General features: G+C 43.4%; 1 protein-coding gene across 3 annotated transcripts in view; it reads left to right on the forward strand.

Annotated features, from left to right (window-relative positions):
* Positions 1-25,795, forward strand: part of Adam9 (ADAM metallopeptidase domain 9) — a 58,049-nt gene that overhangs the window by 26,530 nt on the left and 5,724 nt on the right. For all 3 annotated transcript variants that reach the window (XM_057752795.1, XM_057752796.1, XM_057752797.1), the window contains exons 9-18: positions 699-868; positions 1,806-1,887; positions 2,722-2,855; positions 9,262-9,433; positions 10,663-10,755; positions 11,579-11,774; positions 16,152-16,257; positions 18,051-18,234; positions 21,090-21,170; positions 21,527-21,632. In XM_057752795.1, coding sequence (XP_057608778.1) covers positions 699-868; positions 1,806-1,887; positions 2,722-2,855; positions 9,262-9,433; positions 10,663-10,755; positions 11,579-11,774; positions 16,152-16,257; positions 18,051-18,234; positions 21,090-21,170; positions 21,527-21,632 — 1,324 coding nt within the window. The remainder of the gene's footprint in view (positions 1-698; positions 869-1,805; positions 1,888-2,721; positions 2,856-9,261; positions 9,434-10,662; positions 10,756-11,578; positions 11,775-16,151; positions 16,258-18,050; positions 18,235-21,089; positions 21,171-21,526; positions 21,633-25,795) is intronic.

The following is a 25,795-nucleotide window of genomic DNA, read 5'->3' on the forward strand; positions in this document are numbered from 1 at the left end:
CCTGTGTGTAGTGCAGGAGGTTGATTGGCTTTCCTGCCTGCTGGGCCCTGTGCTGAGGCAGCGTTCACGGAGGGATGGAGTGAAGTGCGTGGTGGGATTCATGCGTGGTGGGGTGCGATCATTCACCCCAAGGCTCGGATATCTAGAGAAAGGGAGAAAACAAGGCCGTGCTTCCTTAGTGTTCTGCAAGTAAGCCTTCAGTGGCCTGGAGTTTTCTACTGGGCTCCATTTTTTAAAGGCTCCATCACCTTCTGTACTGTCACTATGGAAGGGGGAAAAGCTTTTATCAATGGACCATTAGCAACGTTCAAGATCCAAACCACACAATGAGGAAGGTTTTGTAACGAAATTTACTCAAAACTGCGAACTTCTTGTGTTTGTCAGATTTTACAGTGGGAATAAAAAGGAGTTTGAATCTTAGTTCTCTATCCTTGATGGGTGAAGGGTAGGTTTTCATTTTGGGGCGGATAATCCTGTTTTTAACTTTATGGTCATATTTCTTCATGAATGTTGTCAAGTATTTTCTTCATCTGTAACCCCAGGACTCGGGTGACTGAAGCAGAAGGGTCAGGAGTCCAAGGTCACCCTCAGCAACACAGAAAACTCCAGGCCAGCTGGACCTGCCTGTCCCCTCAGGCCCCCACTTCTTCTCATGTTCTTACTGTGTCTTACATGTCCCATCTCTGTTTCCTCCCCAGATGTATATCATGTTAAACATTCGAATTGTTCTGGTGGGCCTGGAAATCTGGACAGATGGAAACCCGATCAACACAATCGGAGGTGCTGGCGATGTGCTGGGCAGCTTCGTGCAGTGGCGGGAGAAGTTCCTCATAACGCGCCGGAGGCACGACAGTGCGCAGCTGGTCTTGTGAGTGCCTTTAACAAATGCTGTGGGCGACATGACGAGAAAAAGGACTTTCTCTGTGGCAGAGACGTTCTGTTCTCTCGCTACTCCTTTGTGTGTGGCTCATCTTTCCTTTACCCTGTGTCTTTCTGCTTTCCTCACCTTGTGACAGCATATTTTGCAGTTATTATTATTATTATATTTTTTTGTGTGTGAAAGATTGTATGGAAAGAAAGAAAATTGATTTTTAGATGAAAACATTTTCATATAATAAGGATAGATTTAAAGATCATCTCAGTTTGAGCTCTGATTATCCTAACTCATACTTGCTGAGTGTTTTTTTTTTAATATTTATTTATTTATTATGTACACAATATTCTATCTGTGTGTATGCCTGAAGGCCAGAAGAGGGTGCCAGATCTCTTTACAGATGGTTGTGAGCCACCATGTGGTTGCTGGGAATTGAACTCAGGACCTTTGGAAGAGCAGGCAATGCTCTTAACCACTGAGCCATCTCTCCAGCCCCTGAGTGGTTTTTTTAAACTATTTTTCTTGTAGTGTTTTGTACTGTCTTTGAATGTTTGGCTAGGTATAAAATTCTGGTAGTGGAAGTTGTTCCCCTTACAGATTTGAAGGCGATCCCTTGTGAATGTATTTACTGTGTTACTGTCTCCCCTCAGTAACATTTGTTGAATGAATAAATATAATACATTTTTAGAAATATTTTTAACCCAGAGCATAGCTATGACCAAGGAAAAACCCCAGACTTGGCTTGATATATAAAGGCATCATCATTGTCTGAAAAAATTTAAAAATTATGTTTGTAATACTAACATCATATTCTCATTTTTCTTCCGGTTTCTATAGGTTTTGTCAGTGTGGTTAAGATTACCTGTAGAAACAAGACTAATGTGTTTCTTTTTCCTCCATGTACATTTTATAACTTTATATTTTCATTTAGGAAGAAAGGCTTTGGTGGGACTGCAGGAATGGCATTTGTAGGAACAGTATGTTCAAGGAGCCACGCAGGTGGGATTAATGTGGTACGTTGTTCTTTAAGTACAGTTTGGGTTATAGGCATTAGGGCATTCTCCAGTATTGGCTGACTCTATGCTTCCTCCCTCGGTTTTTTACGGCAGTAGTTTGGACATTATGAAGGACGTGGTGGGAGTAGCAGACATGTTCTTTCCCTAGAGACTGAATCACGTTTTTAATATTTAATATGTATTATTAGCTATACTAGCTTGCTGTTCTGTTGCTGTGATAAACACCATGACCAGAAGCACCATAGAGGGGGAGAGGGTTATTTGACTTAAACTTCAGGCTGTAGTCCATCCCTTAGGGAGCACAGGTCAAGAACTCAGAGTGGGAGCTTGCAGAAGAAACTACACAGGAGTGATGTGTCCTGGCTCTCTCTCTGGCTCATGCTCAGAGAACTTTCTTATAGCCCAGTACCACCTGCCGAGGGGATGGAACTGCCCACAGTGGTCAGGCCCCTCCAGACCCACTGACAAACAAGAAGATGTCTCATAGGCATGACTGATCCAGGCAGTTCTTCAGTTGGAAAGTCCCTCCTCCCAGGTGTGTCCAAATGACAACAAAATTTACCAGGATGTTATTTTTTTATGAATGAGGAAACAGGCTCCATTTCAAAGAAGTCAGCAGGTTTCTTATAAACTTCAGGGAACGATCTACCAGTACTTGGTTATCAGTGTATGAGTCACCCGCTCCAGTCTCTTATCAGTGTGTGTGCATAAAGGCTGGTGCTCTACGCTTGGGCTGACTAGAGTCAGCGTTATAGTAGATACATTGCTTCTGGACAAAAATAATCTGATGGAGAAAACACTTCCTAATTGCACCTTCCCGTGTTTGCACAGTTTGGGCAAATCACCGTGGAGACGTTTGCGTCCATTGTCGCCCATGAGTTGGGTCATAACCTTGGGATGAATCACGATGATGGGAGAGAGTGCTTCTGCGGAGCCAAGAGCTGCATCATGAATTCAGGGGCATCGTGAGTAACGGAGCCTTTTCTTCTCTTAGTACGATTGTCTAGAGCAGTGGGTTTCCTCCCCTAGTTTTTATTATGTGTACCTGAGTCTGTGTGTCTAAGAATATATTACATGTATGCAGGTACCTCAGGAGGCCAGAAGAGGGCAGCAGATCCCCCAGAGCTGGAGTTACAGGGCAGCTGGGAGCTGCTTAAAATGTGGCTGTTGATGAAGCTGAGGAGGACAGGGATTTAGGGAAATGAGAAGTGAATTACAGCCTGAGATAAGAGATTGAAGGGGAAAGGCGTTCAGAGGTGAGGATAGGTGCCAGGCTAGTGCTGTCCCACAGTTCTGGGTCACTTCTGCTTACTGTAACTCTTCCAGAAATAGAGCAGCAATGTAAGCAGTGAGTTATGGTGTGATATTTGGTCATATCCTGGCAAATCATTTCCTTCATTGCCAATTTCAGTTTAAAGTAATTTTTCAAAATTCAGTGAAAAGTTGGGGGGGGGATGTTTTAAGTCATTATTCTCTTTTTTTTTTTTTTTTGAGACAGGGGTTTCTCTATAGCTTTGGAGCCAGTCCTAGAGCTAGCTCTTGTAGACCAGGCTGGCCTCAAACTCACAGAGATCCACCTGTCTCTGCCTCCTGAGTGCTGGGAGTAAAGTTGTGCGCCACTACTGCCCAGCTTAAGTCATTATTCCTGTATCATTAGAGTAACAGGCAGAGGGTAGGGTGCCATCCTGTGATGGTTGGTGGAGGATTAGCTTTTCTGTTGTCTTAGTCTTTCTATGGCATTGCTGAGGCCAGTGTCTGGTCATGCCCCTAAAATCCCAGCTCCTATCAGATATAAATAGTTGCAAATGCTTATGATTTTGTTAGGGTTTTCTGTATTATAGTAACTTTATTCTAGTTGAAATTGATTTTTTTTTTGTACCTTGCTCTAGGCTCCCACTTTCAAACATTGTTTATGAGAAAATGGGGTTCAACTGCTGAACAAGAAGCCTCTTCAAATAGCCTTTGTTAAATGTGGAGGCTCTGTGCGGGTGGTACTTAGGGGCGGGTGTGTAGGCTGCTATGGCTGTCCAATGAACACATTCTTACAGCCGGCATTATCACGAGACCTGTGTGGAAGGCACAATCAACGAGAGAAAGTCAACGATTAAAAACTTGTTCCAATCGTTTCCCCCATGCTTCTCCCCATAGGCTCTGATCTGCCCGCAGACTTCCCGCATTCAGTACTGCTAACTTTCCTCTGTCACTCAGCCCTGTCTTCCCGTACTCTCCCACGCTGTTCCTTGAAATAATCGTCCTCTTCTCCTGATTCCCAGGACCTCATTCTGATTCGTCATTGTCTGTGGAGTGGGTTCTGGGAGGAACCTCTTCCAGTCTTCCTGTTTAACGTGGCGGCAGTGGTGACCGTACAGACACGAGTCAGAGTGTGTCCTTTTCGTTTGGTCTCATGCCCACGCACAATGGCCATACTTCCCTTACAGCAAGAAGCCATGTTTGCACTGTGACCTCCTCCTGCCTTTGCTCACAGTCTCCCTTACCTATTTCCTTATTTACTACTTCCCTTGCAGGGCCTGGCCCCTTCTTCTTTCTAGAACATGCTGCAGCCTCTGCCTTAGGGTTTCTGTTCATGTTATTCTTTCTCTCTGTGATATCCTTTGTTCAGATATCCAGTTTTGATTGAAGTATCATGATATCAAGTGCTTGGACTGGCTGTCCTTTTGAACGCCAAGCACTTCAGCCTCCCCCCAGTTCATCGCCTCCTTTTCTCCGTAGCGTTACTATCACCTTTTATCCTTCCAGGGAAACTGCGCACTAGGTCTGCAGTCTGCTGCTTTCTCTAGAGTGTGGCCCTCACAGAAAGGGTTTCTGCCATGCTCACTGTCAAGTTTCTGCCCTGCTCACGGTTTTATTCCTTTAGCTGAGAAGATCACCTTATCCGAGCAGAGACCTGACGTGTCTGTGTTGGATGCCCAGGTGTTTGCTAGGAAACCAAGGGGTCCCCCTAATAGCCTCAAGAGTAGTGAGAAAAAAATGCAAAATGGGTTGTCATTATCACAGGCCTTGTGGGAGAGTTTTCCTTCCCACAAATCAGCTTTGCTTTTAAATTATTCTTTTACTATAAACAGTTGTAGTCTTTTTCCTTTTTTTTTTTCCTGCCATCCTACTAACACCTTCCAGTGTCTCACATCCAGACTGTGTCTAGTAGTTAACAGCATTGGAATGTTCTAGGCACAGGAGCAGGCTCATTTCTTCCTTGTTAGCAAACAAAAGTGCTGACAGGCAATTTGGGGCAGAAAGTGTCATGAAAGGATCTGTGGGTTAGAGTTCTTTGTATTTCCAAAAGCTCCGTCCGGTTGCAGGCAGGGCTGCTTCTGTATACCATCTTCTTGTCCATCTTGCTCTGGTGACAGCAAAGGATTGATTACATATGTGTATATACATGCCTATCATGCATACACTATGTATTATCAGTTATAGATATGTGTGCATAATGTACAAATGATACATAGTGTATGCACACATATTGTATACACCATAAGGCATATATGTGTATATTATAGATAACACATGTATGTTATGTATATTATATATCACACTGCATACATCCTTGCATGTTACATGCCTGTTGTGCTATAGACATATTGCATATGTTGCTTTTACTGTTGATATTTGAAATCTGAAACATGGTTGGGTGAGGTTGGCATATGGCTTTAATCTCAGCAATAAGGAGTCAGAGATAGGTGAATCTTTGTGAGTTTGAGGCCAACTAGGGATACATAGTGAGACTCCGTATTTAAAAAAAAAAGGAAAATTTGTATTTTTTGTTTTTGAGACAGTCTTACTTTGTAGCCCAGGCTAGCCTCAAATTTTCTATCTTCTTGATCAGTTTCCTGAGTGCTGGGATGACACACACTATCCATAGGTAGTGAAATGGTAACTGTTGTCAGGCAGACTAACAAATCCATCGCCTGCATAGCTACCCGGGTTTCCTTCTGCAGCAGAAGAACCTAAACCCTGCTCCTGTAGCGACATGTCCAGAGACTATGTAGTAGCGGCAACGCTCGTGCCACACTTGCCAGCCCTGCATGTCTGTTGGCGTGCACCCTTTCACCTCCACTCCCCATTCGCGTCCGTCCACTCTTATTTAATTTTTTTTTTTTTACAATTTCACATATGATTGAGATCATGTGATATTTTTTCTTTTCTGTGTCTGGCTTATTTTGCTTAGCACAGAATCCTCTAAGTTCATTATATTGTAGCCAATATTGTGGGTCTCCTTTTCTGAGGTTAAATAATATTATATATTTACATACATGAGTATACATGCACAAACACACATGCAGTATACCTACTTACACATGTAATCTAATGTATACGCATGTTCTGTAGCATATTTATCCATTTGCTCACTGATGAGCTCTGAGGTTGTTTCCAATTCTTGGCTTCAGTGTGACTAATGCCGAACGAGAGAGTCCAGGTGTCTGGATGATGGAGCTCTCGTTCTCGTGGGTTTGTAGCACAGAACAGATTTCTAGGGTATTTGGCCTCTCTTGTTTTTCCTTAGGAATACCATGCTGTTCTTTGCTGGGTTTGCTTTTTTTCATAGTCTTGCTTGGACTTCTCTTTAGGGCTTATAACAGCCACCCTGACAGGTGTACGGAAGCTTTGTGGTTCCGGTTTGCAAACCTTGGTGATTAGTGACGCTGAGCCCCCTTTCATGCAGCTCTTGGATATTTATTGTCTCTATCTGAAAATGTATATTCAAGACGACGTTCTCATTTTTAAGTTGAGATGTTTTTCTACCATTGAGTTTTCTTTATACATTTAAGTATTAACCCTTTTTCAGATATATGGTTTACAAATATTTTCTGTGAAGGAGCTTTTTCCACATACCAAAAACCAAAATTAGATCCCTACCTTTTATACGCATGATGTCAAATGGATAAAAGACTTAGGCACCTGAAACCATAGCAGAAAACATCCGGGGAAAATTCCTTGATATTGGCCTTAGTAGTGGTATCATAACCAAGGTTCAGGTTACCACATAGACAGATTTGTAGGTAGGTAGATAGACAACTATGAAAAAATTTTAACAAAATGTGGGTTTGTCAGTGATTTGTGGCATATAGGTATATTTCCTACTAATTTCCAAAAGTAAAAATAATCAGCACGACTACATGGTGACATGTGTAGTGATGGCTGTGTGGGTTAAATGGCTAAGGATTCCATGGTGATCTCAGATGTTCTCAGATGTTACATTTTTCTCCATTGTTCCTCATGTGTTCTTTACACAGTCTCACACAGGGCAACAGAATGTGGTTGATTTGAATGCATTGAATCAGCGTCATAGCAAGAAAAAATGTCAAAACTCTTCCCCTTAATATCATTTTACTAAGAGTAAACCCAGATTTGAATTCTGTACTTCACTGTGACTTCGGTCATTCCTGTCTATCTGTTGTATGAATCTAAATCTGTGTCTGCCTGAATGCGTGTGTGTGTGTGTCTGTCTGTCTGTCTCTGTCTGTCTTGTCTGTCTGCCTCTGTCTGCCTGCCTGTCTGTCTTTCCCTATCAAAGGGCTTTGCTGTATTTATTGAACAGCACAGAAAGCATTACATGGAAAAGGAATACACATGGGATACTTTATAGAAATCTGTAACAGAGTTTTACAAGGGGTAAAGTCGCTGACTATGACTGATCCCAACTGAACCAGATAGCAAATAGAATTGCAAACATCACTGTTTATCAAGCAGTTTTATATGCTCCATTCAGTGTTTATGGTGGATTTTCACTTGTAAGATTGCTGTCAGCCTATTTGCTATATCCTGCAAATGATTCTCATGACACATGCATTACTATGGGCTAGGCACATGGAAGAGTACATATTCAACATTATAGTTTAGATTATAAAAATTGATAGCATGGAAACCCAAGGCAAGCAAAGCTGGTTGTTACATTGTTCTCTTAGGTTGTTACATTGTTCTCTTAGGATGCTACATTGTTCTCTTAGGTTGTTATATTGTTCTCTTAGGTTGTTACATTGTTCTCTTAGGCTGTTACATTGTTCTCTTAGGTTGCTACATTGTTCTTAGGTTGCTACATTGTTCTTAGGTTGCTACATTGTTCTTAGGTTGCTACATTGTTCTCTTAGGTTGCTACATTGTTCTCTTAGGTTGTTACATTGTTCTCTTAGAGGTGAGTTAAGCAAACAGGCTGACTCCACCATAGGACAGCAGTCTTAAGTCCTAAATGACTCAAGGTGTTACTAACTCTGGCTGTGAGGTCCAACAAAGGCTCCAGTTTCTTATAACGTAAGAGATATTATCATAATGTATTGCCACAATTGGGAAAGCCAGTAACCAAGAAAAGGGGAAAAAAGTCAGACCTAGCATATCAAAGTTCCTAACCTTCAGAGTGACAGTCATTATTAGCAGGTGCAAACTGAAACTTTGTCATTAGAGCAGGTGACTGCACAGTGCCAGCTGCCTCTAGGTGATTGTCCTCTTACTTTATTATCCCTGTGCTAAAACTCCACAACCAAGGCAGCTTACTTAAGAGCTGACTCGAGGCTTCCAGTTGAGAGGGCTAGGGTCCATTGCTGTCATGTTGGGGAGCATGTCAGCCTAGACAAACAGGCAGGTAGACAGGTGCTGGAGCAGTTAGCTGGGGGCTTTCATCGTGATCTACAACCATGAGCAGAGAGAGAGAGGGACAGACAGACAGACAGACAGAGATAGACACATACATAGAGACAGAGACACAGACACAGAGAGGGATACAGAGAGAGAGAGAGATTGAAAGAGAAAGAGACAACAAGGAGAGACACAAGAAAGAGACAGACACACAGGGAGACAGACAGACATAGAGAGACTGAGACAATACCCAAATCTATGAACCTATGGGAGGTGGCGTTCTCATTCAAACTGCCATAGTGAAGCCTGTGTGCTGGAATTGCCCATTTGTGTTTTATTCTCTTGGCTCTTAGAGAGAATGGGGGGAGGGGAGTCATACCTCCGGTAACAGGATTGGGAAGCACACAGGTAGCTTCCAGTATTCGAGATGTAGCCTTTTAGGAACATAAAGCTCAATTCTGGATGAGACTAGGTAAGTTTTTAAGGTTTCTGTATGTAGATGGAAAGAAATTTTGATTTGTATTTCAATGTTTTAACACGTAATGTGCTTGGAAGATATTTCCACAGAGGCCAGTACAGTGTGACTTTAAATGATGAACCATGTACTAACTAAAGCGATTCCTGTATTTATTAGAGATAGATAGCCTCATTTTTGCCTACTTTTGTGTATTCTCTGCTTTTTCATTTCACAGTATTTACTTCTTACTGTTTGATGATCTGACTAAGAACAGCAAAATAAACTCTGACAATGATGTGTGATTGTTTTCCTGGTGTTTATTGTAGAGGTTCGAGAAACTTCAGCAGCTGCAGTGCGGAGGACTTTGAGAAGTTGACTTTGAACAAGGGAGGAAGTTGCCTTCTTAATGTCCCGAAGCCTGACGAAGCTTACAGCGCACCCTTCTGTGGTAACAAGCTGGTGGATCCTGGGGAAGAGTGCGACTGTGGCACCCCGCAGGTCAGCTGACCTTCAGCTTGTCTTTGGGCACCTCTGGTGGAGGAGTGGCTGTGGGCTTTTGTGGTGAAGTGAGGATTGCTATGGTGTTGTGTGGCTGTGTCTTTGGATCTGGTCAGCACCTGGGGATCTACCTCATGAAGCCATGGCTTCCGGCAAGCACCGTAATACCATTCTTTATAAATGTTACCCATCTGTCTTTTATTTTTATTGTAGCTATTGGATTGTTACTGGTATTACATATCTGGTTAGTTCTTTAAATGTTCGCGATGCTGGTCATGCCATTTAAGAAGCGTTTGTTCAGCTGGACCCATTTATTAAGTGAATTGCAGCTAATTCATCCTCCAGCGACCCTCAGAATAAAAATTCTTCCTCTTGGTGGACCAGTGTCATCTTGTTAATCTTTCCTTTTCCTGTGGATCCCTGGTTAATCTTTAGTTTACCTGTGGGTCCCCAGCTCCATCTGTTATTCGTTCCCTTACCCGTAGATCCCTGGCTGCGTGGTCCTCAACTCTTTCATTGTTACCGCACCCCAGCCGCATTCCTCCCGGAATACCCACTGAACCCTTTCCCTTTGGACTGCCGTTAGATTCAGAACACACTTGTTCAGTCTGTATTATTCTCAGCTATTTTCCTTGTCCGACCGTATTTGGTTTGGAAAGCCTTCCCATATCCTAAGAGACAATTGTTTTCTAGTTTATGTGGTTGATGACTTCTCTTAAACCCTTTGGATTCTCCTGACCTCCAGAGAAGCTGTCTTTGGCAATGGGGTCTCTGAGGAAATACTTATTAGCACTGAGGGGTGGATCCCTGATTCACTAGGGTCAGTGTCGTTAGATGAAGCAGTAGCTGTTTGTTTCCCTAGCTCAGCTTTCTCTCCAGTGTAAGACTGCAGACACTGTGTTTGCCAGCCTGCAAGAGAGGGTTCCCAGAAGCTCTCTGTGAGAGCCTTCTCCCTGCATTTCTAGCTTTCAGAACTGTGAGAAAAATACATTTCCATTCTTTAAGTCATTTCGTGTTTGGTGTTTTATTATGGAATTACCAGCTGTCTTTTGAAATGTGTTCAGACTTAAATACTTGGAGCTAAGGAGGCTGATGTGTCTTGAAGCACAGCTAGGGGGAGAAACAGCGCTGGCTAGGTTAGAATGAAATTACAGGTCAGGAAAAGAACTTTACCAGTGGCTGTGCTGCCAAGGGCTCCTTATTCATTGATGATCATTTTCTGTTTGCAGGAATGTGAGTCGGACCCATGCTGTGAAGGAAGCTCTTGTAAGCTCAAGTCATTTGCCGAGTGTGCATATGGCGACTGTTGCAAAGATTGCCAGGCAAGGAACTCTCCCTGTCAGGGGCAAATCAGAGAAGGAAAACTGATAATGGAAATGCATCCTCCGAGGTCGCTATTGTTATCTGTTCTCTTTATGTGCATCCCACTTCTGTGCGTGTGTTTTTCTGTAAGGGGTCTATTGAGTTAGTTTGTGTGTTTGATGGACTGGGGATTAAATACAAGGCATTGTGTTTGCTGGATAAACACTCTACTGATAAGTTATGACCCCATCTTTTATTTTCTTGATTTTCTTTTTAAAGTAACATATATCTGTTAGAGAAAATGCACAAATACTGTAGTAAATTAAGTTGATTAAGAGGATCTGAATTTGATCCCCAGAACCCTTTAGAAACAAAACCCTATGGTGACATGCCTTGTGATCTCATGATCCCCGCTGGGAACGTGGAGCTCTTTCCAGACAGACTCGTGGATGAAACTGCAGTGGTTTCCTGTCCTCATTCCCATGCCAGCCACGCTGCCACGCCAGCAAGCTCCCTACCTAGTGCATCATCTCCCCAGCTCCAAACTCACCTTTTCATGCTGCTGTTGGTTTCGAGGGAGATTGTCATCCTAGTTAGGGCATCGCTTCTGCAGTTTTTATTTAATTTGCATTTCTTTTGATTACCAGGGAATTTTTTTTTTTTTACTTACTTTTTCCATTTTATAGTATTTATTAATTGCCTGTTATGGGGTTTGTTTACTTTTGTGTTGGGTGGTTTAATCTTTATTGTTAGAACCTTTATATATTCACTATGGTTTTAAATTTGATAAATTTGTGGAGAGTGTCCTGATATTCCTGTTTAATTTGGATCTTATGACCTTAGTTCCTTCCAGGAGGCTCTATGTGCAGAGGAAAAACCAGTGAGTGTGATGTCCCGGAGTACTGCAATGGCTCCTCCCAGTTCTGTCCGCCAGACGTCTTCATTCAGAACGGCTATCCGTGCCAGAATAACAAAGCCTACTGTTACAACGGCATGTGCCAGTATTACGACGCACAGTGTCAGGTCATCTTCGGTTCAAGTAAGATACTTTATAATTGACTGGTTTGATGTTATTGTCTCTTTTCATTAGGCTCTTTACTGATGGGGCTCTCAGGTCTTCACCCTTCTTCCTCCAGTGGTGGTCATGAATTCATATCTGCTTTGGTGATCAGTTGATGCTGTGGGCTCCACTCCCTCTTCCCACTTTGGGTAACACACAGTAGATATTTATATGCGTGCAAACACACACACACACACACACACACACACTCAGGTTTTTTTGAGCGGAGGGGTAATGAAGACTGTACCCAGAGCCTCACATATACTAGGCAATATGGAGACCCCAAAAATGTGAGCCTGTTTCCACAATGAGTAAAGGTCAGAGAGTTGGAACTTACCTCTAGTCCTTCAAACAAAGATCCCACCTAGATTAGAGAGTTCTGCTCTCTCAAGGTTGTCAACAGGTATGGCCAATAGCCAGACCTTGTATTTCAAGAATAGTGAAGTAGATGTGTTTACCTCAAACAGAAATCTGTGGATCCAGCTAAACTCCAGTTCCCTTAAGGAGATCACTTTGGATTCCCCCTAGGGAGTGGTTTGCCTACAGAATGTTTTGGTCTAGTGTGTGAGCATGATTTGTTTTGTTCTAGCATCAGAATACAAGGCAAGCATCTATTGCTCTATGTTCTCTGCCTCCAGTTTTCTAGTTTTAATATCATATAGTCTTTATGGGTCCAGTGTTTACATTCATCATTTAAAATGTGCATGTGATCCATCTTTGTTGATATATTTATATCACAGTGTATTAGAGTAGTCTTATTAAGTGGACCCTGATTTAGTTTCTCATGCGTGTGTGTATTAAGTGTGTCTTTGTGCGTGGGTATGCACAGGTGTGAGTGTGTGTGAGTGTGAATGCAGGCTGGTTGACTCTTGAACTTTTGGGGGTTCTTCTGTCTTCACCTCCCTTTTCTCCACAGGGGCACTAGAGTTTTAGGTGTGAACTCCTTCATGTGGGTTCTGGGGATTTGAACTCTGGTCCTGACACATGACAAAGCTCTGCACCCTCTAGAGCTGTCTCTCCTTTGAGTGAGTTTGCTAAATATTTACCATTAGTTGAACTGCAAATGGTTAACCACTATTCTCATATTGTCTTGCAGTGGTCACAGACATCAGCTCTTTTACGGATGATGTCAGTCTGTATAAAGAAATCTAAACAGGATGTTGCTGTTTGTGTTCCGTTTTGGCTTGTTTTTTTTTGTATTGTTCAGGCTCTCTAGGGAAACAGAGCTAACGGGATACATATGTACACACACACACTCACACACACATACACACAAAGAGGATGGACTGACTCATGCAGTTCTGCTATTGGTAGAGCTGATGGAGACATTCTGGTCAAGGATGGCAGGCTCAGGACCCAGAAGGAGCTGGGGTTCCTGCTCAGTTCCGATGGTAGGAACATCACCTGATGTCTTTTCAAATGTGAACTGGATTGTTTGAAGCACATGCATGAATGGAGCCGCTGTGTTCGCTCTACGCAGTCAGGGGTTAGTCTGATCCCGAGCGCTCGTCCGAGCTCACAGTTGAGTACGTTTTACAGTATGCAGTGAAGGGATGAGTGCGGGAAGTCATGGGAACGTTCTGTCACAGTTCTAGCCATGGTGGAGTAAGATGAGCTTGGTGACAGTTGTGGTTCTCAGGGTTGTAGCTGCTCTGCAGTCGTGTCCTGCACATCCAGCTCTCCGTTCTCCGTTATGCTGTTACACTGCCCACTCTATAGCCCCTTTGCCAACAGTAAGTGCCTTACGTGGTTATAGCGTCTGCTGGTGGAGTGACCCACACGCTCATTCCTTAAGGGCCTGGCCCATGTGTAGCTTTGCAGGATTTGGTTATGACAGGATGCAATGAACACTTAGAAAAACTCCTGTATTCCAGGCTTGCTCTTCTTGCTTCCACGCGGGTCGACGGATCTGTCATCCAGCCACCTGCAAAGCCTTTCTCTGTCAGTGCAGGGCTTGAGGAGCCCAGCGTAACTGAGTGTGTGGTATAGGTTCTCCTCCGGTGGAATCACTATTGTGGCATCTAGTGGGAGAATGTCCTCTTTCAACACGCAGACCTCTAAGCTAGCAGGGCATGAAGTCATGGGGACAGGAAGCATGTTTTTGCTAGTGAGTCACCACTAGGGGCATACTGCTAAGAGCTGACACTCCTTCCCACCCCTTAAAACCTGTGTGCTGTGTTTGGTTGTAGGCATCCTTTGTGGACCTGATGAAGGCGTATATAGCTTTTTGAAGAAATGTTGCTCCCGTCCTTCTCACTCGTGCTGAATCAGAGTCTCTTAGATGAATTTCCACCACTCTATAAAATGTTAGACTTAGTGATATAGATAGGCCTGTAATGACAGCCACTGAGAAGGCTGACATAGGAGGATTGTAAGTTCAAGACCTGCCTAGGCTACAGAGCAAGTTTCAGGCCAGCCTGTGCAGCAAAGAAAAGTGTTGGGATATAGCTCAGTGGTAGGGCACTTGGCTGGTGTGCACAGGCCCTGAGTTTCCCACCAGTCCTGGGGAAAATGAGTAGTGTGTGTGTGCGGGAGCACAGTGCTGTTCCTTCAGTGGTGGGAAAGGAGTGATGTGGTTACCCTGGTACCCACTTGTGACTGATCGATCCTCCAGGAAATAGTGCCACATCAGAGACTCAGTGTATTTGGGTGACGGCAGAGGTGGCTGGGTGAAGAGGCTGCCCATGGTTCACAGGCTTCCTTTCTGTTGTTTTGGCCCAGGCACCTCAGCTAGTCACAGTCATGTGTTCTTCCATCTTCTTCCAAGCAGAGGGAACAAGATGTACTACCGGGACGTTGCAGGGAAGAGTCCACAGTATCACAGCTGTTCCCTTTTGGGTGATGCTTCCATTGTGCCATTTGTAAAATGATTTGTTTGTCCCTTCTTGGGTCAGTGGTTGCTAGAGTTCCCCGTGTGGTCACAGGTGCCAGGGCAGGGTTTGGAAAACAATAGACATGGGTTGGTGGTGCCTTCAGTTGGCTTCATTTTGATTATCCATGGTGCTGGTGGCGTCATGTTCCACGGTCTGCACTGTGCTGCGCCCTTGTAGTTTTTAATCAGCTGAGCACGATCGGGTCACCCTGGGAAAAATGTTGCTTTTCAGCATGTTTCCCCAGATTGCAGTGACTGATTTTTGATGCTGGTGGTTTGTGCAAAGAGCCTTCCTCAAATTCTGTCTCCCTATCACTCTCTCCTCTCTCCTTGAGTTGGCAGGAGCAGCAAACAGATTTGACTCAATCCCTTCCTGTATATCACCTGGAAAATCTGTAACTTTCCCTGTCCTCTGAGGACTTGGATGGGAACACTGTGTGACATTTCTCCTGGGCAGCCTTCTGGATATTTCTTGCCCCCTTCGGCTAGGGCTTTGCTCCTTTCACCCACGCCCATCTTCTTTAAAACTAACTTAGCCTTACACCAGGCATGTGGGAGATGCAAGGGGATTTCATTTAGGAGGCAGAAGGACTTAAGAAAATGAGGGTGGGCGAATCCTTTGTCATATGGTGTAGGTCTCACTCTATCTAGTGGAAGCATCCGTGTACAGTAATAAAAAGCCAGCCTCAGTATCTGATGCAGCTGCAGCAGTGATGGGAATGTGAGCGCCAAGCGTGAGTGCCTCTCCAGCTGTGTCTTACTGCATGCCCTGGCTACTGCTGCAGAGCCGCGACCAGTCACCCACAGGAAGAATTTAAGGAAGATATTTTGGCTCCTGATTTCTGAGAGGTTCAGTCCATGTTTGCTTGGCCCCTTGGACATCTGAAGAACATCAAAGTGATGGCACCCATGTGGCAGAGAAGCTTCTCTACCCCATGGTGGATAGAGACAGGAAGGGAAGGATCAGGGGAGGGGCCACAGCAAGATATGACTTCAAGGGCACATACCCCCCTCCTCCCACCCAATGACCTGCCCTTCAACTAGACTCTGCCCCTTGCTTTTCCCTTTTTCCAATAATCCCGTCATATTATGAACCCGTCAGTGGATTGGTGAGTCTGGAAGATCAGAGGTCTGGACACATCAGATACTCCCAGGCAGGCTTTATAATCTATGTCTTTCTCAGCCCTATCACGTTGACAATACTAAGCTTCACACTGTGCGTGAGTCTTAATTGTAATATTCATTTAATGGTATTTGTTGTAGAATTTGAGTACTTGAGTCCAGACTTTATGTATAAGCTAAGCCGTGATTTTGCATATCTTTGTTGTGTATGAAGTGTGGGACAAAAGCGCTGTGTGTGGAAGGCTGAAGCTTGTATGTGTGCAGGTAGTCCCTCCAGATGTGGGAAGAGTCTCAGAGAATGCTTTCAGCTCTGAGTCAACTTGCCTCAACTCCTTTCTTTTCTTAAATGTTTAACATTGCAGAAGCCAAGGCTGCCCCCAAAGACTGCTTCATCGAAGTGAATTCTAAAGGTGACAGATTTGGCAACTGTGGCTTCTCCGGCAGTGAGTACAAGAAGTGTGCCACGGGGTAAGTGGAGGCAAGGGTGTGGAGGACTCTGAGCAAGGGCCCGGCCATCTCTAGAGTCTCGTCCTGTCGAGTCTAGTGGGTTTAGACCCTTTGTTCATCCATAACCTCCAGTAAGATTCCTGACTGAATACCCTCCTGCTTCCCTGTAGGAAAGTTTCTCTTACTCCAATCAATTGGTCTTTTAGTATTTCTTTTCCAGCCTTCCATGCATTTAAACTCCTTGTTACTTTTGTAGGCTAGTGAGAAGGCTTAGCAGGCTAAAGTGCTTACCACCAAGCTTGACAATCTGAGTTGGTCTCCTGAACCTGTACTGTAGGTGGAGAGCACTGATTCTAGCAAGCTATCCTTTGACCTAGACACGTGCCTGTGCAGGGGCAGCTGTGTGCAAGGGAATACATGCACAGAAACACAAAATCAATACATAAATGTAAAAAGCTTGATTTTATAATTAATGTTTACTTATAAAACTTGTATTATAAGCGAGAAGGCATCATCCCAGTGCGTTTCCTCCTGTTCTGTGTTTGCGCTCTGCACACATCCACACTGGCATTTTACCTGGTGAGGATGATTCTGCAGTACTGTGTGCTGCCTCTGGTGGAGCGCAGCAGCGTATGGAAGGCGGTGCTGACTCAGCAGCAGCAGCAGCAGCAGCAGCAGCAGCAGCAGCAGCAGCAGCAGCAGCAGCAGCAGCAGCAGCAGCAGCAGCAGCAACATGGTTACTGTGGATTATGTGGTCCTCTCGCTCCTTAACTCAGCAGGAGTGTTCAGTCATGCCAACTGCCCTAGTAACTATTCTGTTGGTTACCACGGCAGCTTATAAAAGAAGGTGTTAAAGCCGGGCAGTGGTGATGCACGCCTTTAATCCCAGCACTCAGGAGGCAGAGGCAGGTGGATCTCTGAGTTCGAGGCCAGCCTGGTCTACAGAGCGAGTTCTAGGACAGCCAAGACTGTTAGACAGAGAAACTCTGTCTTGGAAAAACAAAAAACAAAGCAAAACAAAACCAAGAATAAAAAAAAGAGTGTGCCTTTGTGGTTAGAGTCTGTAGTCTGTAAATCTGAAACCTGGTTTAGCCTTCTCAAGGCTCTTGCTTTGGGCAGAGTCCTTCACCTCTGCCCCTCTTCTCTATCCTGCGATGGGATAGTCGAGGCATCTCTTCCCAAGCATTGCTGTGAGACTAAGAGCCCTGGGGCGGAGGGTGTCGTGCCAGCCATTAGGTTATAGCATTTGTGCTGTGTGCCTTTCTCTCCTACCATTCCCTCACCCAGAGAGCCTTCTTTAGTCTTGCCTTCCTGTGTGGGCCTGCACATGTGTATATGTAGATATGTGCACATTCACAAACATGAGCCATATGTTTCTCTCTCATTGCATAGACTGTAGTCCTCTAAGGTTTTTGTTTATCTATGTGACATTTGTTTGCTTATTTGTTACTTGTTTATTTATTTGGTGTTTGTTTGCTTATTTGGCACTTCTGTCTCATTTCCTATGCAGACCCATTTATAAACACTGTATCTGTCACCGACTTGATTAGTTAGACTCTGCTGAGCTGTGGACAGGCAGTGGAGAGGGGGCGGAGTGGGAGAAGGAAACACCTTGCTTGCTGCTCTACCTGGTGACTGTTTTAGCCATGGCTTGCTCCCCTCTTCCCTGCTGCTTCAGGAGAGCCGTGTTGACTTTCTGTGGAGATTTCCTTCAGCCAAGAAACAGCCAGCATGTCTGCACATGAACATAAAAGCTCCTTTTGTGTGCCCACTCAATGCGTCTCATGTCTCCGTTCTTCTCTCTGGCTCGGCAGGAATGCTCTGTGTGGGAAGCTCCAGTGTGAGAATGTGCAGGACATGCCAGTGTTTGGAATAGTGCCGGCGATCATCCAGACACCTAGTCGAGGCACCAAATGTTGGGGCGTGGACTTCCAGCTTGGCTCAGATGTCCCAGACCCAGGGATGGTGAATGAAGGCACAAAATGTGATGCTGGAAAGGTAACCTATGCTTTATATTTACCAAAAAAACCACTTTAAAAATCATTATGAAGTTGGTGGCTGGCCTCTTCCCTCTGGAAAAAAAAAGCCAGTATCGTGCATTTTTAGAAACTCCCAAGCCACTGGGAAGAAACTTGGGGACAACTCGAATTGTGCCACCTGTATTTCTTCAGAGGAGTCCTCTGATGTCCAGGATTCCATGCTGGAATACACTGTACACGTCTTTGTCTGTGAGTGTGCTGTCTTTAGTTAGCCAGATTGCTCTTACTGGGAAACATAGGTGATTTCCACAATGGATGCTCGAATTCCTGGATTTGTGTGTGTCTGTCTGTGCTTCTGGGTCAATAATGTCATGGTGTTTGTCCCGCCCGTGAGCTTTGTATCTCCTGTGAGCCCAGAGTTTGCCAACCTTGGCTTACAAACAGTGTTTCCATGTGAGTGGATGAGTGGATGATCAGGGGCTTTTATTTTTCTTCAGAAATGATTGCTGCAGCAGAAAGAGGTGCTGGCTGTCTAGTTTCAAAACCATCATCAACAAAACATGTCCCTCTCTCTCTTCTCTCAAGGTTTAGCAAAAGAGATGGCTCTGTGTGTGTGTGTGTGTGATAATTTTTGCTTGATTGGGTTGTTAAGTATTTCTTTGGAATGCAACAGCCATGATTAGTGAGCTGAATATGCGTCACTTCTAGATGCATATTCTGAATGAGTCTGCAAGGAATATCCTCGTACAACATGTAGTATCTGGTAGTTATGCGTTTAGGTCTTTCACATTCTTACTGTGTTAAAGCTTAGAGAACTTGCCGGGCGATGGTGGCGCACGCCTTTAATCCCAGCACTCGGGAGGCAGAGGCAGGCAGATCTCTGTGAGTTCGAGACCAGCCTGGTCTACAGAGCTAGTTCCAGGACAGGCTCCAAAGCCACAGAGAAACCCTGTCTCAAAAAACCAAAAAAAAAAAAAAAAAAAAAAAAAAAGCTTAGAGAACTAAATAGTTAAATCCTTAGTACCATCCTATTTTCATTTCTCATGTAAATTTCTTTTGAACTAAGAGTGCCACATCTATGTCAATTTCTTGGCAATTATATTTTAATTGTAGGTTTTATCTTTTATTAATTTAAATGCCCCTTTGCTCAATTTTAATATTTTTATACTAAATTTCCTTTAATTGATATTACTGCTTACTTAGTTCATGATTAAATTGTATCATAAGGTTAAAATTTTTTAAACTAAACTTTAAAATGAAATTTGTTTTTAGTGTGTGCCTTGAATAATTAGATGTTATTTCCTCCCTAAGTTTTTTTTGGGGGGAGAGTTTTTTATATAAAATTATTACATTTCAATATTAAAAAAATAGGTGTTCCCCTTTCCTACATCCATGCCAGTTTGCTGTCATTATTTAATCTTAGCCATGTTGACTGGGGTAAGATGAAATCTCAACATAGTTTTGATATACATTTTCCCAGTGCTAAGGATATTGAACATATCAATATATTTCTCAGCCAGCTTGTATCATATCTGCTGTTTAATTCTATGCCCCATTTTCGATCTGGTTATTCTCCTTAATTTTTTGAGTATTTTATATATTCTAGATTCTTAACCCTCTGTTGGATATGTAGCTGGTAGGCTGCCTCTTCTGTTCAGTGATGGTATCCTTTGCTGTACAGAATCTGTTAAATTTCTTGGGGTCCACTTGTTAGTTGGTGGTCTTAATGCCTGTGCTTCTGGGGTCTGTTCAGAAAGTCTTTTCTTTGCCTATGAATTACAGTGCTTTCAAGAAATTCCCATTTCATCAGCTTCAGAGTATCGGGTCCTACACTGATGTTGTTGATTCATTTGGAATTGAGTGTTGCGTAGAGAGATTTCTTTCTCTTTTTTTCTCTTGGGGGTGGGGTTTTGAGACAGGGTTTCTCTGTGTAGCTTTGGAGCCTGTCCTGGAACTCACTCTGTAGACCAGGCTGGCCTCGAACTCACAGAGATCCGCCTGCCTCTGCCTCTCTAGTGCTGGGTTTAAAGGTGTGTGTCACCACTGCCTGGCATAGGGTGGTTTCTTAAGGTAGGCACTTAGAGCTATGAGCTTACATTTTAGGATTGCTTTCACTTGTTGATGTTGTCGCTTGCATTTGACCCAGTTTTTACAATTTCCTTTTGGTTTGTCAAAGACCCATTTATTGTTCAATAATGTTTTCTTTAAACTCTCCTAGTCCGTGTGTGTTCTGGGATCTCTCTTGCTGTCTTATTCCATTGTGGTTAGATGGGATATGAGGAAGTATGTCAGTTTTCCTCTTTGTTCAGGCTTTGTTTGTGTGCTAATGCATGATACATTGGAGAAAAAGTCACATATTAAAAATATATAATATTGGGATTAACCATGCCTTGAAAGTTTGACGATTTCCCCAATGATGGATCGGGCAAGCAAGGTGACTCACAGGGTAAAGATACCTGCTGCACGCATGCACGCACACTATAGCATGCACTCATATGCATATTCACATGTGTTTGCACATACCTATATGTGTGTTGGCATTCACACGCACATGTGCTTACACACACATGCACGCACTCCAAATCAAAAGGTAATAAGAAATTAAAAATAAGAATCTTTCAGTGAAATAATCATGATGCTAATCTTTTTTCTCCTGATATTTTGTTTTGCTTTTTGAGACAGGGTTTCTCTTTACAGTCTGGGCTGTCCTGGAACTTGCTCTGTTGACCAGGCTGGCCTTGAACTCACAGAGATCCTCCTGCCTCTGCCTCCTGAGTGCTGGCCTTAAAGGTGTGCTCCACCAGTGCCTGACCCTGTTATTCTTTTAAATGTGTCTAGTTTTTTTGTATATCAGTTAATTCTTTGTTTTTTCAGATTTGTAGAAATTTCCAGTGTGTAAATGCTTCTGTCCTGAATTATGACTGTGACATTCAGGAAAAATGTCACGGACATGGGGTAAGCTGTGTTCCCTTTGGTTTGTTCATGGTAGTAGAGCTGAGGCCATGATCCCAGTGAGGATTAGAGAGAGTTCCCAAGGTTTCTAGGCTGGGAGAATTTGTTCATGTTGGCAAATGTTTTGTTTAACACACATACACGCGCACACACACACACTTCACGTGCACACACACATGCTGGATGTGGCAGTGAATGTCCACAAAGTGAATTCCAATCCAACCAGGGCTGCTCAGTGAGATCCTGAGATCCTGTCTGGGGCGGGTGTGCGTTTGTATGAATTTTGCTCTTAGTTCCCATTCCATAGTTGATTCAGAGCATACACACAATTAACAAGTGGTATTTTGCTTGTTTTAAAGGTGTGTAATAGCAATAAGAATTGTCACTGTGAAAATGGCTGGGCTCCCCCAAATTGTGAGACTAAAGGATATGGAGGAAGTGTGGACAGCGGGCCGACGTACAATGGTAAGTAGCATTGGTAAGTAGGGATTGGTGTGGCCTTCAGCTGCTTTGGTTATAAACCGGCGTCCTTATCCCTTTCTTCACTTGCCGCATCAGCCGTGCCTCGAATCTGTGTTCATTCTGCTTCCTGCATTGCTCACAGATATTTCTGGGGTTTTATTTTAGTCCAATTTCTTTCAGGGTTTTGCCTGTCCTTAGAGATTAGCCCTTCTTTAGCTCTCTGACCACCTTGTTTCCTGCTGTGTGCGTCCAGATCACACTGAAGGTCTCTGGTGTTGTCCTTGCAGCTCTTGCTGCTCTCAGCTCAGTACATGGCTGTTAGGATGAGCCCAAGGTCTTTAGCTCCACATAGATATGCCCAGCATGAATTCTCTCGGTTTAGCTCCCAGCACACTGCTCTGTGCCTCCAGCAAGAAGTAATTCCTTCATTCCCTCTGGGCCCATTGTTAGCCACTGTAGTGTCTTCCTTATTTCTGCAGCCGTGTCCCTGCCGCCTGGATCTCAGAGTCTGCTCCTACTCTGCTGTCCTGGAGCTGCTACACAACCACATGCTACTGTGATTTGCTTTTTATTTTCCCTGGGGAGAAGATAGGTTTTCTTTTCTCAAGTGGACACTTGGGGGAGCAACTGACTCATAGGTGATGCCGAGTATTGCCAGAATTGCCAGATCCTCCCCAAGTGGCTTCAGTAGTCCAAGACTCTCTGCACCTGTGGTTTCATTCGCTCATGATCAAAGGCTGTTTGGAAAATCTCTGTGGTTCATTGATGCAGGGTCACCCACAGTAGTTGATCCTGTTCTGCCTCATTGTCAGGTAATATGCTAATCTCACCTTCTCAGCAAAGAAGGTTACATCATCTCATACATCGTCATAAGAAGTAGGGTGAGCGCAGGTAGTACGGTAAACCTATATTTGTGTAATACTTATCTTGTAATGGCTCTGTTTACTACGAGTGACTGCTAGCCTAAGTAGCCACTGTCAGAGGTCCCCATGGGTCTGTGGAGCCTCTCTAGCATTAGTTACGGCCAATGTTGGCCACGTAAGCCATTCTCGGCGTACATAGTAATGCTTAGCTGTGCCTTTACATTGCATTCTCCTGGTTACTAATGAGGCTGAACATCTTTTCATATGCATATTTGTCAGGAATACATCATATTGATGTCTCTGTTTCCCCCAAGTTTTCCTTTTTTAATTTTAACAGTTCCTTGTATATTATGAATACAAATCCTTCATCAACTATATGATTTGTATATGTATTTTATTTTTAAAATTTTTATATAGATTTTTTTTTAAATTAAAAGTTTTATTTTATTTAGTGAGTGTGCACCTGTGTGTATATATGTGTATGTGCGCACACACACACACGCATAGCACAACACGTGTGAAAATTTTCTCCTTCCAATATGTACCTCCTGGGGATTGTACTCAGCTTGTCTGTCAGGTTTGATATTGAGTTCCGTTATCTTTGACCCACCTCACTGGCTCTTTTTTTTTTTTTTACAATTAAAATTGATTTAACGCAGTTTTGTGTGTGTCTGCATGTGCCACACCAAGAGTGTGAGGGGCAGAAAAGAGCAGGTGCGAGGAGGTTTTCCCACCACGTGGGCACCAGGAATCCAGCTCTGGTCACCGGTGTGGCAGGAAGCATGCCTTTGCTCAGTGACCCCTCTCTTTGACTCAAAGAAGGATGCTCCCCTGTTGGAGACAGGCAGGGACCCTCACCTCTGTACTAACTAGGAGGTGACTTGTTTATTTCTTTGTTACTAGTAAATAGTGGTTGCACATGTTAGTGAGTTTCACCAGGACATTTCCATCCATGCATATTTCAGGACTTTTAATCCTTTGTCTCCTGACTACCGTTTCTTACTCTGCCCTCTTCCTTCTCTTATTCTGTTTTCATTTATTAATTTCTCATCTTTTAAAAGGATATCTTTTTTTTTTTTTTGAGACAGGGTTTCTCTGTAGCTTTGAAGCCTGTCCTGGAACTAGCTCTTGTAGACCAGACTGACCTCGAACTCCCAGAGATCCACCTGCCTCTGCCTTCCAGGTGCTGGGATTAAAGGTGTGTGCCACCACTGCCCAGCAATGATATCATCTTTTAAAAAACATAGTCTGTGTGTGAGATAAAATATTTGAAGCTAATTTTTCTGTTTGCCTTATTTTGATTAACTCAATGATTTAACTTTATTTTCTTACAAATGATACAATTTCATTTTTCTTTATGGCTAAATATTACTCCATTGTTTATACTTGTGTAATTGTATTTATTCATTCACTGACGGGTACTTACATTTACTCTGTATCCTAATGTAAGCAATGACACAGTGAAACCACTGAATTAGACTTCTCTGCGGGAAGAAAGAATCTTTATTGGAGGCTCAAACTCCAGGTTGTCTCTTGGGAGCAGAGGATAACTAAACAGGAAAAGCCCTGTGTTCCTGTTAATCATCATTATACCCAGGGAGAGGCAGAATCTTAGGGGAGTTTTGATTTGTATTTCCCCAGTGACTCTTGAAAAAGTATTTAGTTCTCTTGCCCATTTATGGATGGGATTGCTGTTTTTGTTTAAATACTTGAGTTCTTTATGTGTTCTGGATGTCAGCCCCTGTCGTGCATTCTGCAGTTTGCCTATTTACTGTGCTATGTAAAGGCTTTCTAGGTTGATGCAACCCTACTGATTAGTTCCTACTTTTAGTTCCTGAGTTATGGATTCCTAGTCAGGATACCCCATCCTAGTGGTGCTTTCTGTGTGTCCCCCCAGTAACTTCACAGAGTTGGGTCTTACGTGAAGGTCTGTGATGTGTGATGGCTGGTGGAGTCGAGGCACAGGGATGCATGCAGGCATCCACTTTCCCACAGTTAGCCGGAGTGGCTGTCTTTTCTCTAACCCAAGTGCCTGTCTTCTCCATCAAGATTCAGTTAGCTCTCTGCGTGGGTTTATTTTTGAACCCCTGTTAGTTGATGTGCCCACTGTGATGCCAACATTATGGAGTTTTTGTTGCTATGGGTATTTTGAGATGGCTTGTTTGGTTTTAAGGACTATGCTGTCACTTGTTTTGCTTAGAATTGCTTTGTCTGTTCGAGGCCTCTTGTGTGTACATACAAGTCTTCAGATGCTTTTTCCGTTTCTGTGAAGGGTGGCTCTGCGATTGAGCCTCCAGTAGCTTTGGTCCTTGGTTATTTGAGCAGCATCTGAGCAGGTGGGGTCTCATTTTCAGTTTCTTCACTTTTGACATTTTACCTTCTTGGCTAGGTTTTTTATCTTGCCTTATTTATTTATTTTTTTGTTGTATATAATGGCCCAGCTAAAACTTAGAAATCAATTCTAAGAGTATATAGTGGCACCTTTGGGAGTTTGCAGTAGATAATCATACCTGCAAAGAGGAATAGCCGAACTCCTTCTGTTCCTCGTGGTGTTTTTTTTTTTTTTTTTTATTTTGTTTCTTGACTGCCTTCTCTGGCAAGTTTCCAGTACTAAATGAATAAGACTGAAGGCTGAGTGGGCACCTCTGCCATGTTGCTCATTTTGGAGGAGATGCTTGCTGTTTTTCCCCTTTACTGATTTTGGCTATGGCCAATACATGATTTATTATGCCGAGGTCCTTCCACCCACTAGTTTATCCAGTGTTTCTCATGAGGGGATGTGGAGTCTTATCTTAGGTTTCACCATATCTTGAGATGACCCCATGGTTTCTATTGTGTGCTGCCATTTTCTTGCTATTTGCACCATACATTGAGTCATCCCTACAGCCCAGCACGAAACCATTATAATCATAGTGTATACTTTTCTAAGGTATGTTTTAAAATTTGATTTTCAAGTATTTTAGTGAGGATTTTGTATCATTTCTATGAAGGATATTCATCTATAGTCCTCCCTATCTCCCTCATTTTCTTTTTTGATACATCTTTATCATATTCTGAATAAGGGTAGTGCTGGCTTTGAGGGTTGCTATTAGGAGCATGCCCTCCCATCTAAGGCAGGGAGCAGGATGAGGGGAGCCAATGTCAGTTTGTCTGAGAAGTGAGCCGAGAGTCTGCCTGTGCCTGATCATGTCACTGCTGGGAGACTTTCTATTACAGCTGCAGGCTCAGTGTTCATGTTGACTTATTAGATCTCAGTGTCCTCTTGGTTTAATTGGGAGAGGTGAGAATGTCTAAATACTTAAC

This window comes from Chionomys nivalis, chromosome 20, assembly GCF_950005125.1.
Source record: "Chionomys nivalis chromosome 20, mChiNiv1.1, whole genome shotgun sequence".
Classification (NCBI taxonomy): domain Eukaryota; kingdom Metazoa; phylum Chordata; class Mammalia; order Rodentia; family Cricetidae; genus Chionomys; species Chionomys nivalis.